General features: G+C 41.8%; 1 protein-coding gene across 1 annotated transcript in view; it reads right to left on the bottom strand.

The window, feature by feature from the left end:
- Positions 1-891: 891 nt before the first annotated feature.
- The window catches only part of POLN (DNA polymerase nu), a 201008-nt gene continuing 187654 nt past the window's right edge, over positions 892-14245 (bottom strand). Inside the window, exons 21-22 of the mRNA XM_034772539.1 lie at positions 6438-6499; positions 892-1999 (exon numbers count right to left, since the gene is read on the bottom strand). Of these exons, the coding sequence (XP_034628430.1) occupies positions 1931-1999; positions 6438-6499 (131 nt within the window). The 3' untranslated portion in view covers positions 892-1930. The remainder of the gene's footprint in view (positions 2000-6437; positions 6500-14245) is intronic.

Genomic DNA, 14245 nt, shown 5'->3' with positions numbered 1-14245 from the left:
TAGCCTATGCCCTAGGAGTTGAAACCATCTCTCTCTCTGTGTCCAGCCCTCATTCAATGCCTCTCTCACACTCGCTCCACAATTGTAATTGTTAATTTAGGAATATAAGTGACTTAATCTATTGTTAATCTATTAAGAATTATTATCATCATCGCTGGTGAGCTAGAGGAAGGTGTTGACTTAGAGTTTCTTTTTCTCCTGTTCCTTCTGTCATATAATGCTGGGCTTAAGAAGGCAGCATTTGATCAACATGGTTTAGGGATTGCAGGCCTCATGGAAGGAGTAGGTTTTCAAAAGGAATTTTGAATGAGGAGATAGTGGGGCACGACACACTGACTCGGAGGGCATTCCAGATATAGAAGCAGCCGAGAAGCAGGCATGAAAGTGCCTTTCTCTTCTTTAATTGAAATTTACCTTGCTGTTATATTAAATGATTTCATAATGTGTAATGTAGAATTTGTGCTGTATATCAAATATACTCACACCAATATGTAAAGCAGCATAAAGGAGAATAAAATTGTCCCAACTTTTTTTTGCTGTTCTTGAAAATATAGGGCCAGATCCTCAGTTCATGTAAACTGGCATGGCTCCATCAAAGTCAGTGGAGCTCTGCTGATTTACCCCAGCCACAGATACGGCTTATAATTCAAAGGTAGAAGGTTCTAACTCGTTTAGAAGCCAGCTTCTAATTTTAAAACTATTAGAATCAGTTTTTAGAAACAACTTGCTGACTCACTTTGGCTGACAGGTTGAGCATGATTAATAAGTAACATGAGAAATAAAGTGATGGATATGAAGCTGTTTGTTTTCACAGTTTAATGCCTTTCAACACAATAAAAATTGTTCAATTTTAATTATATAAATTAAAATTACAATAAACTGTTTCACTGCATGGAATCTAAAGCTGAAATGACACTAGTGAAGCATTAAGCATTTGGGGCTCAATCCTGTGAGGTATTGAGCATCTCTCGGAAGGCTCTGTGTGTGTCCTTAACTTCTAATTAGGTCAGTGGGACTTGAGGGTGCCTGCATTTCCCAGGAGGACCAGACGGGACTGGGCCTTTAGTAATGCTGCTTAAAACAACGGATTTACAGAACAAGCAATACTAAAACAAGACTAAGATATCAATCATAAATCTAAGCATTAAAGCAGAAAAGTGAGCCCAATTTTAAACCTAAACATTTATCATAAACAATTATCTAGTAGTATTTTAAATAAAGTAGGTGAATTTTCATACAACATTCCTCATTCACTATAGCACATATTCTGTACTGGGTAAATTCATATACCCTGAGTTTGAAAAAAACTAACTCAAGCAGCAATTATCTGCGCTGTTGGCCTGGCTCTTTGAATAGCATTTAGTCATCCAGTATCTGTCTACCTGTTTTGCTTAAAAAACCTTACAATGATTTAAGGTTGAATAATCATTTTTGTCTGAAGAAAGCTAATACAGTGCCCCATAAAAGCCAGACACATCGCTCACAAATTCTGCAATAACACGTTGAATAAAACTGTTGATACATTTAAAATTGTATAGTTGCATTATTTCAAATATCCCGCATTCATACAGGCATCTGACAAAATGTTTAATGTTAACATATCATGTGTGTGTGAATTAGATAGATATTATGTCCCCGAAGGGTTAATGTTGTCTTGCTTCATTTCTTACATGTGGTAATTTAGCTGGGAACAAAAGCAGCTCCCTGCTGGTTACCTTGGCGAAAGGAAACACAATGAACTGGTAAAAACCAGTTTTATCTTACTGCTGTTGCCTAGGGCTACAGACAAAATGAAGTAAAAAAATTCACATGCAGAGTATTAGGTGCTTATGAAAGATCCAGCAGAGCTGTTGTCTAGCGATTCAGTAAAGAATCAGTGTAGGCCAATGATGTGTACTGATATTGAACAACATCCCTGATGACTGTTGTTTTACATCTCCTGTAATTCTGTCATGCAACCCCATGACTTTCCAGTGGTAAGAATCACTTTCAAGGGGACCTGTCAATAAGATTTAAACAAATAAATAAAAAGCGTATAGTGAGAATATTATTTTTGCTTCTCCTTTTGGAGTTGTTGATCTAGAATGCGAGCGTCACTAATTTGAAATATCTTTAATTAACGTTTATCGTTATTTAGTTATCATTAAATACAATTCCTAATTAAAAAGCTGTAACATTTAGGACCACAGTTTGTCTTTGAATGTGCCCACACATCTCACTACATTCAAAAGGAAACCCCTGTGAATGTGCATTCAAAACCAAAAGGTAATACCCCAAACTGGGGTTTTTTTAGGAGCTACATCATTGTCATGAATATTATAAAGATACCGTTCTTTACCATTTACTTTTCTGGCTTTCAGTTTTGTTTATTTCAATTAATTTGTGATCACTTCATTAACAGGAACTGTATATTTTGGAAAAGAAGCCACTTAAAAAATAAAAGTACCTTGTCCTTTTGTCCAATACAAACAAAAAAACCTCTCCCCACTAAAATTCTGTGTGCTCTACTTTGTGACACTTCCTTCTCCATATTAAAGGGGTAATATTCAGAGTAATAGAGCATACAAATATATATGAAATAGAAGCTAGGTATATGCCGAGGCATTTTATAAAAGCTTATCGTCTTCATCATTCACATCTCAGAAGCATTATTCTCATTATACAAGATAAAATATGACAATAACAAAAACACAGATTTTTGCTTTAGTGAGCACAGGATCTACCCAACCAGATCAAACTATTAGTCCATTAAATCTGATATCTGGCACTGATCCAAACCTGATACTTCAGAGGATGGTGAAACACCTGTATAATGCACCTAGCCTATTGTGCATTAAAGGGAGAATGTCTTCCTGAGTCCCACAGGGGATCCCTGAAGCAGGAGATATTGATTATTCTTATTTTAACCAGATATATTTACATATATTATCGCTCATAACAATACTCCTAACTTTTTAATAAACTCCGCTCAGCAATTTCAGTGAAACCCAACCCCTGATTACAAATTGTCTGAGCATTTCCTTTCACCTGTTCTAGATGTACTTGTCATTAACTTGGGAACTGCCAAGCTACTGTGGGAATGGCCATGTTTGATCAGAGCAGTAGTCCAGTTAGTCCGATATCTTACAGTGTCTGGTACTAGATACTTTAGAGGGAGAAATCCTTCAGTAGGCAGAGGTGCTGACGTTTCCCCCCCCTTCCCCCTCCCCCATTGGGTGCCCAACCACAAGGCCCCGCCCCTGCTCTGCCCCCTCCCCCAAGGACCCCTCCTCTCTCCGCCTTTTTCCGCACCCGCTCTGCCCCCTCCCCCAAAGCCCTCCCCGCATGCCTGCTGCTCACTCATCTCTGCCTCCCCAGAGCGCCTCCTACCAGCTGCTCGCTCTCCACCCCAGAACCCACCATACAGCTGATCAGCAGGCAGCCCTGCCCAGCAACTGCGACTGGTGCATGCTGAGCACCCCTATTTTTTTTATATGGGTGCTTGAGCCCCAGAGCACCCCCGGAGTCAGTGCCTGTAGGTGGATGTGTAACATTTTGCCCACAGTAACTTTTTCTTACCAACCTCTGCCTGTTAGTGGTTGTTTATGCCCTGAAACATGAAGATTTATATCCCCTCTTATGTAACTGGGATGTTTGCTTTATCCATGATCCTTTTTAGAACACTCCTAAATTCCTACATCAATGATACCTCATGGAAATGAGTTCCAAGGATTAATTGTGTTGTGTAAACCAAGTATTTCCATGTCACCAATTACAAACTCGTTCCCTTTCAGTGTCATTGAATGTTCCACCTCCTACCCCCTCATCTTTGTATTTGAAGGAGGGGTAAATAAGAGTGCATGGGCAATTTTAATCTTGGCAGGTTTCAGAGTAGCAGCCGTGTTAGTCTGTATCCGCAAAAAGAACAGGAGTACTAAATATAACAGCATATATATATATATATGCATCCGAAGAAGTGGGCTGTAGCCCACGAAAGCTTATGCTAAATTTGTTAGTCTCTAAGGTGCCACAAGTACTCCTGTTCTTTTAATCTTGGCATTTCCTAACGTTTCAGTGATTGACTTTGCAACCTTAATATTTTTAACACATTTTTGTATGTAATTTAATCATAGAAGATTAGGGTTGGAAGACCTCAAGAGGTCATCTAGTACAACCCCCTGCGCAAAGCAGGACCAAGCCCACTAAATCATCCCAGCCAGGTCTTTGTCTAACCGGGCCTTAAAAACCTCTAAGGAAAGAGATTCCACCACCTCCCTAGGTAACCCATTCCAGTGCTTCACCACCCTCCTAATGAAATAGTTTTTTCTAATATCCAACCTAGACCTCCCCCACTGCAACTTGAGACCATTGTCCTTGTTCTGTCATCTGCCACCACTGAGAACAGCCTAGCTCCATCCTCTTTGGAACCCCCCTTCAGGTAGTTGAAGGTTGCTATCAAATCCCCCCTTACTCTTCTCTTCTGCAGAATAAATAATACCAGTTCCATCAGCCTCTCGTCATAAACCATGTTCCCCAACCCTCTAATTATTTTCATTGCCCTCCACTGGACTTGCTGCAATTTGTCCACATCCTTTCTGTAGTGGGGGACCCAAAACTGGATGCAGTACTCCATATGGCCTCACCAGTGACAAATAGAGGGGAATAGTCACTTCCCTCAATCTGCTGGCAATGCTCCTACTAATGCAGCCCAATATGCCGTTAGCCTTCTTGGCAAGAAGGGCACACTGTTGACTCATATCCAGCTTCTCGACCACTGTTATCCCCAGGTCCTTTTCTGCAGAACTGGCATTTAGTCAGTCAGTCCCCAGTCTGTAGCAGTGCATGAGATTCTTCCGTCCTAAGTGCTGGACTTTGCACTTGTCCTTGTTGAACCTCATCAGATTTCTTTTAGCCCAATCCTCAATTTGTCTAGGTTACTCTGGACCCCTACACTCCAACATTCTACCTCTCCTCCCAGCTTAGTGTCATTTCTATATATTGAGGTTGTGGCTTGTGAATACTTGCCCAGAGGAATGTTCAAACAGTGAATAATTGTTCAGTTATATACTCAATTTTTGCAAACAGGGGATATGGCCAAGATTTTAAAAAGTGACTAGTGTCTTGGGGTGCCTCCATTTTGTGGTACTTTATTTCAAACATTTTAGCAAGGCTGATATTTGAGAGTGCTCAGCACTTCCTGAAAATCAAGTACCTTTAAAGTGTCTCAAGTTGAACAAACAAAAACTAAGGCACCCAAAATCACTATTCACTTTAAAAAATCGTGGCCAACCCACACTGAGATTTCAGTATAATCTGTGAGGGGAACAGATTCAATTTTTTGGGCTGTAACTGACTGAAATCCATATCTTTTTACATTGTTCAACACGGAGGATAACTTCATTGAATGAGTTTTTGGCTTAGTGAAGATATGATGGAGGTCTATAAAATCACGAATGGTGCGGAGAAAGTGAATAGGAAATGACATTAAAAGGTAGCAGATTTAAAACTAACATAAGGAAGTATGTCTTCACACAACACACAGTCAACCTATGGAACTTGTTGCCAGGGGATGATGAAAAGGCCAAAAGTATAACTGAGTTCACAAAAGAATTAGATAAGTTAATGGAGGATAGGTCCATCAATGAGTATTAGCCAAGTTAGTCAGGGATGCAACCCCATGATCTGAGTTTTCCTAAACCTATGACTGCTGGAAACTGGCACTGAATGTCAGGGGATGGATCACTCAGTAATTGCCCTGTTCATTTTCCACTGAGACATCTGGCACCAGCCACAGTTCTCAGTCTATATGAAAACCAGATACAATGTAAGCAGTCATTTTAACTTTCTGTACACTGTATTTGTCTTTTATATGAATCATGGATTGGAAAGCATGCCTTCTGAAGCAGTCAGATGTCCAGTAATTGACTCTGTATCTTAACTCATAAAATAAAACCTGGGCTTTTGCTGTGAAGAAACTGTTAAATGTACCAAGCAGCACTGAATAACTGAGTAATTTTTGTGGTTTGGATCTAACTGAAACTGACTGAGGAGAGGTCTTTTGGAATAGATTTTCAATAGAGGATGTCTGAGACACATTTTAGAAAGCCTCTGCAGGATATAAATGATTTTTCTCATATTTTTCATTCTTCCACTCTAAACAGGAATTCCACAGCAATGAATGAAACAGATGTTAGAGCGATCACAGTACAATGTTGACATAAATGTCAGAATCTGGACATGGCCTTGGAAATGTAGAGGATGGTTTCTTTCAGTCAGTTGTGTTTAGAGCTTCTACTGTGATTTTAAGTCTATATCACTTGCAGATATGAAAAAGAAACTAGTGAGGTGAATTCCAAAGTAACTATCTACAGGTTCTTGAAATAATTAACAGCAACCTGTAAAAGCCAACAGGATAGAGTCTTCAGGGTAAATGTAATTCAATCCAGAATTGTCCATACCTTTAGGGGCATGTCTAAGGCTTTGATTTGCTGCAGGGATTCCATTGTTCTTTTTACAAGTGCTATAATAAAGACATAAAAGTTTGAATATATTCATCTTTAATTTCTAATTTAGAACTATTATATAGAAAGAAAATACCATGCTGTGTAATACTTTATTTGTGTCATGCTGAATAAAATCTTTACTCCTAGACTGAATACACATTTGACTATTCAAAAATTACTCTTGTATATCAAACATAGAAATAAAATGGAAATCCTTTTCTGTTGTGGAAGAGTCCAGTTACTTTTAAATAAAACTCGTATTCAATTTCCATGAAATTAGCAATTTTAGAGACAATTTTTAAAATATCTTCTCATATCTATAATATTCTTAATTAAAAATAATTCTTTGAAGTTTGAAACTCAAGAAATATCAAAGCACAGCACTTCTAAGAGACATAAGTATGTAGAGAATGTCGGATTGTTGTAGTTCAAAGTTGTATGGGTTGCCATTTCTTTCCTAATAAAGTATGGTTAAATTTTAAATCTGTGAAACTGGGTCTAAAACAAAACTAACAAAAACAATAATAAATTTTAGACAGGCTGTGTCACTAAAGATTGGAGCTCTCTTATTCTGTGAACCAAAGAGACCAATGCCAGCTAAACAATCCTCCATGTGAAATACCTGGGCTGTTGCTGTTACCACCACCACAACATTGTCTGTGCGCAACACTGGCTTTAGTCTATGTTTTGTGAAATCCTAATCCATGCTTAATCTTCTCTCTCTCAGGCTACATCTACACTACAGGGGGGGGTCGATTTAAGATACGCAAATTCAGCTACGCGAATAGCGTAGCTGAATTCGACGTATCGCAGCCGACTTACCCCGCTGTGAGGACGGCGGCAAAATCGACCTCTGCGGCTCCCCGTCGACGGCGCTTACTCCCACCTCCGCTGGTGGAGTAAGAGCGTCGATTCAGGGATCGATTGTCGCGTCCCAACGGGATGCGATAAATCGATCCCCGAGAGGTCGATTTCTACCCGCCGATTCAGTGTAGACCCAGCCTCAAAAGCTTGGTGTACACTACAGAGTTAGGTCAACATAAGGCAGTTTATGTCGACCTAACTATGTCAGTGTCTACACTACAATCTTGCTCCTGCCGATGTAAGTGCCCTACTACACCAACATAATAACTCCACCTCCACGAGAGGCATAGGGCTAAAGTTGATGTAGTTAGGGCGATGCGGTATCTGTGTAGATGTTGCGTTACTTACACTGTCTGTTGGTTAAAATTCAGAATAAATATACTTACTGAAGAAGTTATAAATAGGTGCAAAGAGAAGGACTGAATGTCTGATGTGGAACAAAAGCTTGCTTGTACCCATTACATTGAAGAATTTGTTCAAAAAGCTTTAATCCATGACAGAGTATGAAAAATAAAATTCTTAGAGAAGGGAAACTGTAACTTTCTTGTGAAGGCCAGTTCCTCCTTTTTGCCTTCCAATTATTGTAGCCCTCTTTTGAACATGTACCCTTTCTCATACAGTTGGCAAGTTTCCCAAGATGTGCATCAAATTATAGCTAAGTAAATAATGATTTCACAGAATTTGGCCATAAGCCTACTATTTTTATTCACATTAAATAAATCCTAAAACACTGTAATTGAGAACTGTGATAACTAAAGACAAAGTCTTGAGTCATCACACCAACTGTGCTTTAAAAGGAGATGGCTATGTTCAGTCTGATTTTTCTGGTATGTGTTGGTTTGTTTGTTTGTTTTACATTTAAAACAATTATTTCTGTTGAAAATGTTTTACCTTTTGAAATGTATGAAATATTACCCAAATCTACATGTATTGTACTTGCCAAATATAATATAAAAATAAATGCAAGGACAAGAAATTTCTTGATTCAGTCCTTCTACCAAAAATGCACAGACAGAACGTAATTCTAAAAATGGCCATACAATTATCTTAACTTGTGCTATTGCACACCACAGATAAGGTAGTAAAAAAAAGAAGTTTATATAAAAATGCACAGAAGGTATTTTTGGTGGTAAATGCCCTTCAGCTTAATTGCACTGCTCAGTAATGGGTGTAATGAGGTATGAATAGGAGTTGTGGGGGCAAGCAACTTAATTAATTTTAAGAGAGCTGAACAAATGTATAAGTGCAATTGTATGTGACAGGGTTGTTTGCGATGGTAGGAAGCAGACCTCAGCAGTCCTGGGACTCACTTCCCATTTATATCTTATGGGGTTCGTATAAGCTCATGCTTCAGGGTTTCAGCCATCCACTGCCAGGAGTCAGGAAGGGATTTCCCCTACCCCATTGTATTCTGGGTTGTTTTTTTTCAATCTCCTTCCTCTGAAGCATATGAGATGGCCATAGCTGGAGATGGGACATTGGGCCTGGTGGGCCAGGGCTTTGAGGTGGCACCAAGCATCCTCTCTCTCTCTCTCTCTCTCAGGTACGTAGCTGGCTGGTTGGGAAGGAATTCTCCCCTAGGTCAGATTGGCAGTGACTTGGGGGGAGGGGTTCACCTTCCTCTACAGAACGCGGGTGCAGGTCACTTGCCAGGATTATTTGTATACATATATCACTTAATGAATTCCCTGCTATTGCAGGGGCCTTATGCACCGGTGCACCTCAGTCATTCTTATTCTTTGGCTGTGGCACACAATTGTCTAGTGTCCCATGGGCTATAATATTTTGGTCTAATTTCAGTTGTTGGGTTTAGTGTGCAGGTGCTGGAGAGTGTTGGTGGCCCATGATATACAGGAGGTCAGACTAGATGATCTGGTGGTCCCTTCTGGCCTTAAACTCTATGATTCTATATATTCCAAGAGGGAACACTCCTTAGTAATTATTAAAGATAAAGCTCACCTCTCAGATCTGCTGGGCAGATATGGAATATGCAGCAGAAAACCAGACCTTACAGTCATAGCCACCTGACTATCCCTATACTGTAAGGAGATTATTTTGTGTTCTTCCAAAACAGGCACAGTCCCACTATAACACATTCAAGGTGAGCACTTATTGCTGAAATGTGTAAGTATGTTGCCACTGACAGCTGTGTGGAGAAAAATAATTCCGTTTCACAGACGTTTTTGATATTTTGAAATGTGGTTTAGTCCCAGTTTGAAACAAAGTCCCAAAATTTCAAAATTCTCTAGGAAAGGGAAAGCTCTGGAGTCCCAAGCCCCAGAGCTACGGCCCCAGAAAGCCTTGGAATCGGGGCTGAGCTGCGAGTCTGGCAGCTTGGGAGACAGCAGCACTCGCAGGGCTCCCCATCAGGCAGCCAGGTGGGCTGTCGAAGAGATAGAAATCTGGTAGCATCCCCCCCGGCCCCCCGCTGCCAGGCAGACTGCTGAGGAGCCGGGGGCAAGGTGGCAGGAAAATAGGTTAGTAGAACATTTTGATTTTGACGAATTGGCATTCTCTAATGGGAAAATCTCTGTCTGAGAGTTTCCAAACAACTCTACTGCTATTTCCTCTACTTGGGCAAATAAGAATTAGCACCAAGGATACACCACATCCTTATTGATTAAATGAATTAGGAGGAGCATGACCTAGCCAAATTTGGATATTTTAATGAATGGCAAAACAACCTCTTGTTTGGCTCCTGAAATTAAGGCTTGGCGAGGCCCCTGAATGGAGAAATATACTGCACATATACACACACAAGGATCTGTGAATGTTAGGCCCTGTCTGGAGAATATGTGCCCGCCACACCCAAATACAGCAATTGTCCAGTATATGACATCACACACCATATGTCTCTGTCCAAACTATAGGAAAATCAACTTACTATATACCCTTTATAGCAGTACACAAGGTTCAAAAGATTCAAAATCATCTGCTGGCCAAAACTTATGCGGTGTATTACCACATTAGACAATCAAATCCAGTCCTCACCTCCTACAGCCCATAAATCCCCAATAAAATTCCTTGCACTGCTGATGACATTATGTTGGGAACGTATTCATATGGTGAGTGAAGACAATAATAATCATAGTAATAATACCAAGTTTTTATATACCTATTTCATCAGTAGACCCCAAAGGGAATCACAATCTTTAATGTATTTATCCTCCCAAAACCCCTGAGAGAGAAGGAAATGCTGTTAGATCCATTTTACATTAGACCCAGAGGCCCAGATTTTTAGAAGTATTTAGGCATTGCTGCATTCAGTATCAGCATCTAACAGATTTAGGAGCCTAAATTTCATTTCCAAAAGGGATTTAGGCTTTTAGGAGTCTAAATCCCATCAATTGTCAATGAGACTTTGGTTCCTAAGTGCCTAAATCCCCTTTGGAAATGAGATTTAGGCACCTAAAACAGTCAGGCATAGCACAACAACACCTAAATACCTTTAGAAATCTGTGCCATAGAGGCTAAGTGACTTCCCAAGGTCGTCTGTAGATGAGCAGGGAATTGAAGCCATCTCCCAAATGCTAGGCTAATGTCCTATCTACTGGACCATCCCTCCACAGGGTGTAATGAACATCTAGCAATCCCTGATGCTTCTCAAAGCACTGACCATCAGTGAGTAAAGAGACATCATCCAGTGACATTCATCTTTGATCCTGTTATAAACTGTCATTTAACTCCGTTACTATCTAGACCAACAACAATTCTTTTTAACTTTGGGGACCCATCTGACCCATTTATTGCGAGCAGTTACAATTCCCCTTTTATGTTGGCATATCAATAGTGCTACATGTTCTGCTGCATTTTTCCATATCTTGAAATGTAATTTATGTGGACAGTACGACAAACAAGACCTACACGTACTGAAAAACAGCAGCCATATGTCCTCTGAACACAAATGTCAGGGATGCAAGAACTCACTGCTCTTTGCACTACAGTATTATTTTTAAATAGCAAGTCTTGTAGTTATTTTGACAAATATTCATAATCCTATATATCATGCACTCATCTGGGATGAAGACCAGTGGAGGGATTTTCAGAAGCACTTGAATGAGTTAGGAGCACACATGTGTTGACTTTCACTGATTTTCAGAAACTCCCACCTTTCATCTGCTACTTTGGTTAGCAGGCCCTTAAAACTGTGTTTCCCAACTGGTGTGCCATCAGGCCTGAACAGATGTGTTGCAGAATTTTCTTTAAAACAACATGTGAGAACAAAAAACCTTCCCTTGTATTTTAATCAGTGTCAGATCTATATCACATTCTGTACTTTTGCTCTCTGGGACAATGCCCCTTTCAAGTATTATGCATGCATCACATTCCATTCCCTAAAAGAGATTAAGATAGCAAATTTGAGTCCTGCAGAGTGGGGGCTGGGGAGAGAGAAGGAAGGGGGAAAAGCTGCCTTCCGATTGGTCATCTACCCCACTTCCTCCAGGCGCAGAGCAACCAATCAGAGCTTAATCTACCTCTCCTCTCCTCTCCTCTCCCTCCACTCCTGTGAACAACCGGTTAGCTCCTCTACTCGTCCCCTTCCCTTCAGCAGCTGCTGGCTGGGGGTTGTAGGGAAGAGCTCCTGGAGCCCCCACCCTAAGCTTGGAAGGAGGCAGGGTTCTTGCTGCAGCCCCCAAGGGTTGGGAGTGGGGAAGAACCCCAGGAGGGGCTGACCTCAGGGGTGAGGTCTGGGTGTGAGGTGGAGGAGCTGTGAGGCAGAACTGGTGGGGAAGCTGGGAGGCAGAACTGGGGACTTGGTGTGAATGAGTGAATTGACTGAAAATACTTGTCACAGTCCACACAATAAAGTTAATGACATTCGACTAACACGTGGGCGGGCCAACTAACGGCCATGGGCCAGATCCTGCCCCTCAGGGCTTTGGATCCGGCCCGCGGGATTGTCAACCCTGTGGCGCTGCCGGCCCTGTGTTGCTGCTGGAAGTGACCAGCACCACGTCCCTGCAGAGCCTGGGGGTTGGGGAGGGGCAGAGGGCTCCGTGCGCTGCCATCACTTGCAGACACTGCTCCCCTGCAGTTCCCATTGGCCAGGAACGGGGAACTGCGGCAAATGGGAACTTCGGGGGAGGTACCCGCAGGCGAGGGCAGCACATGGAGCCCTCTGTGACTCTCCCCCCCGCTCCCCAGGGGCCACAGGGACGTGGTGCCAGCTGCTTCTGGGAGCAGCATGGGGCCAGGGCAGGCAGGGAGCCTGTCTTAGCCCTGCTGCCACCCCGGTAAGCGGTGCCGGGCAGGAGTCTGCACCCTGAACCCTTCCTGCACCCTGCACCCCAATCCCCTGCCTTGAGCCCCCTAACCTCCTGCCTTGAGCCCCCTGCTGCACCCCTCCCCCTGCCCTGAGCCCCCCCCCGCACTCCGCACCCCCTCCTGTACCCCAACCCCCTGCCCTGCACCCCCTCCCGCAATCCGTACCACCTCCTGCACCCCACCCCCTGCCCCCTGAGCCCCTTCCTGCACACCGTGCTCCCTCCTGCACCCCAACCCCCTGCCCCAGCCCTACATTCATGGCCCTGCATGCAATTTCCTCACCCAAATGTGGATCTCAGGCCAAGAAGTTTGCCCACCCTGCTCAGTAACTGTATCGTACAGACTGTGAATGGCAAGGGTGGTAAACAGCTTAAATCCCGGCGATAAGAGGGTGAGTCCATTTGGAGACAATACAGTAGTGGGCCTCAAAATAATTAACGGTATCAAGGTGTGCCGCTGCAGGGAACCACTGCCTTAAAATGACTGGAAAACATGAGAAGGAGATGGATTCTCAATGATGCAAACAAATCAGTGGTGGTTTCCTTAGTATTTAACACAGAAGATAAACACTTAGGAATTCAGCTCTCATTCTCTGGGATAACGAAATCTTGACCATGCCTATTCTGCTTTCATGATCAGCTACAAGGTGAAGGTGAACTTTATTATTGTTGTTCAAACAAGCTACTGTTAATGTACTGTGACATTATCAGAATTAGTATGTGACGAGGACAATGTTTCATGGCTACAAGTGCAATGACACTGACTGCTGTAAATTTGAGAAAATTTATATTACTCCTGTTTTTCTATCTAAACCATAGGCTGAATACTAATGGCTTCCAGACTTTTCTAGAAGTACCTGTTATAATAAACCAGTTTGCTTTGCCTAGAGAGAGTCCTTTCCCCAGATTTTCTGGGACTGCTCATTTTACCAAGGATGCTTTGATTGCTTTTGAAACAGTGACACTTAAGGACCAGCTATTCCTATTCTGTTACCATGGAGAGGTTCAATATGACTTTAAGGAATTTGAGTGGAGATGGCACTAAGGAACTATCAGTAAAATCCTACCCCATTGAAATCACTGAATATTACAATGGGGCCAGGATTTCAGCCTAAGTTTATACAAGAGATTATCAGACCTAACACCATTACTACATCTCTTGCTGTGATGCAAATATAACATTTTGTGCATTGATGTTATTTGCTTTTACTCTCTGAGACAGAGCCAGTAACTACTTTACAGGTATCAAAATCAACCCCTAAATGAGATAGATTTGGAGCTGGTATCACAGACATTTCTCCATATTTACTATGTATCCCAGATCTTGAAAATAATGAATCTGTCATTTAATGATTTCTGTGCTTGTAGAAGACACGGTTGCCTGAGTATTAGTATGAAAAATTGAAGGAGTTGATATGAATCTAAATCTACTGATATCTGGGGATTTCCTGAAGAACAATCAGTTCCAAAACCATTTAAGAACTTGGGTAATATTTTTAGAGCCCTGCATAGATACAAAAATTTGGATCTGCATCCTCAATAATTGACTTGTATCCGACCCACGATCTGCGCTCCACCTTTATATGTATCCGTATCCGTATCTGCACCTGTACCCGCATCAGTACCCTATCTCGT

The sequence above is a fragment of the Trachemys scripta genome, chromosome 5 (genome assembly GCF_013100865.1).
Source record: "Trachemys scripta elegans isolate TJP31775 chromosome 5, CAS_Tse_1.0, whole genome shotgun sequence".
In the NCBI taxonomy this organism is placed as follows: domain Eukaryota; kingdom Metazoa; phylum Chordata; order Testudines; family Emydidae; genus Trachemys; species Trachemys scripta.
The sequence above is the reverse complement of the archived record's forward strand: the minus strand, read 5'-3'. Positions and strand labels throughout refer to the sequence as shown.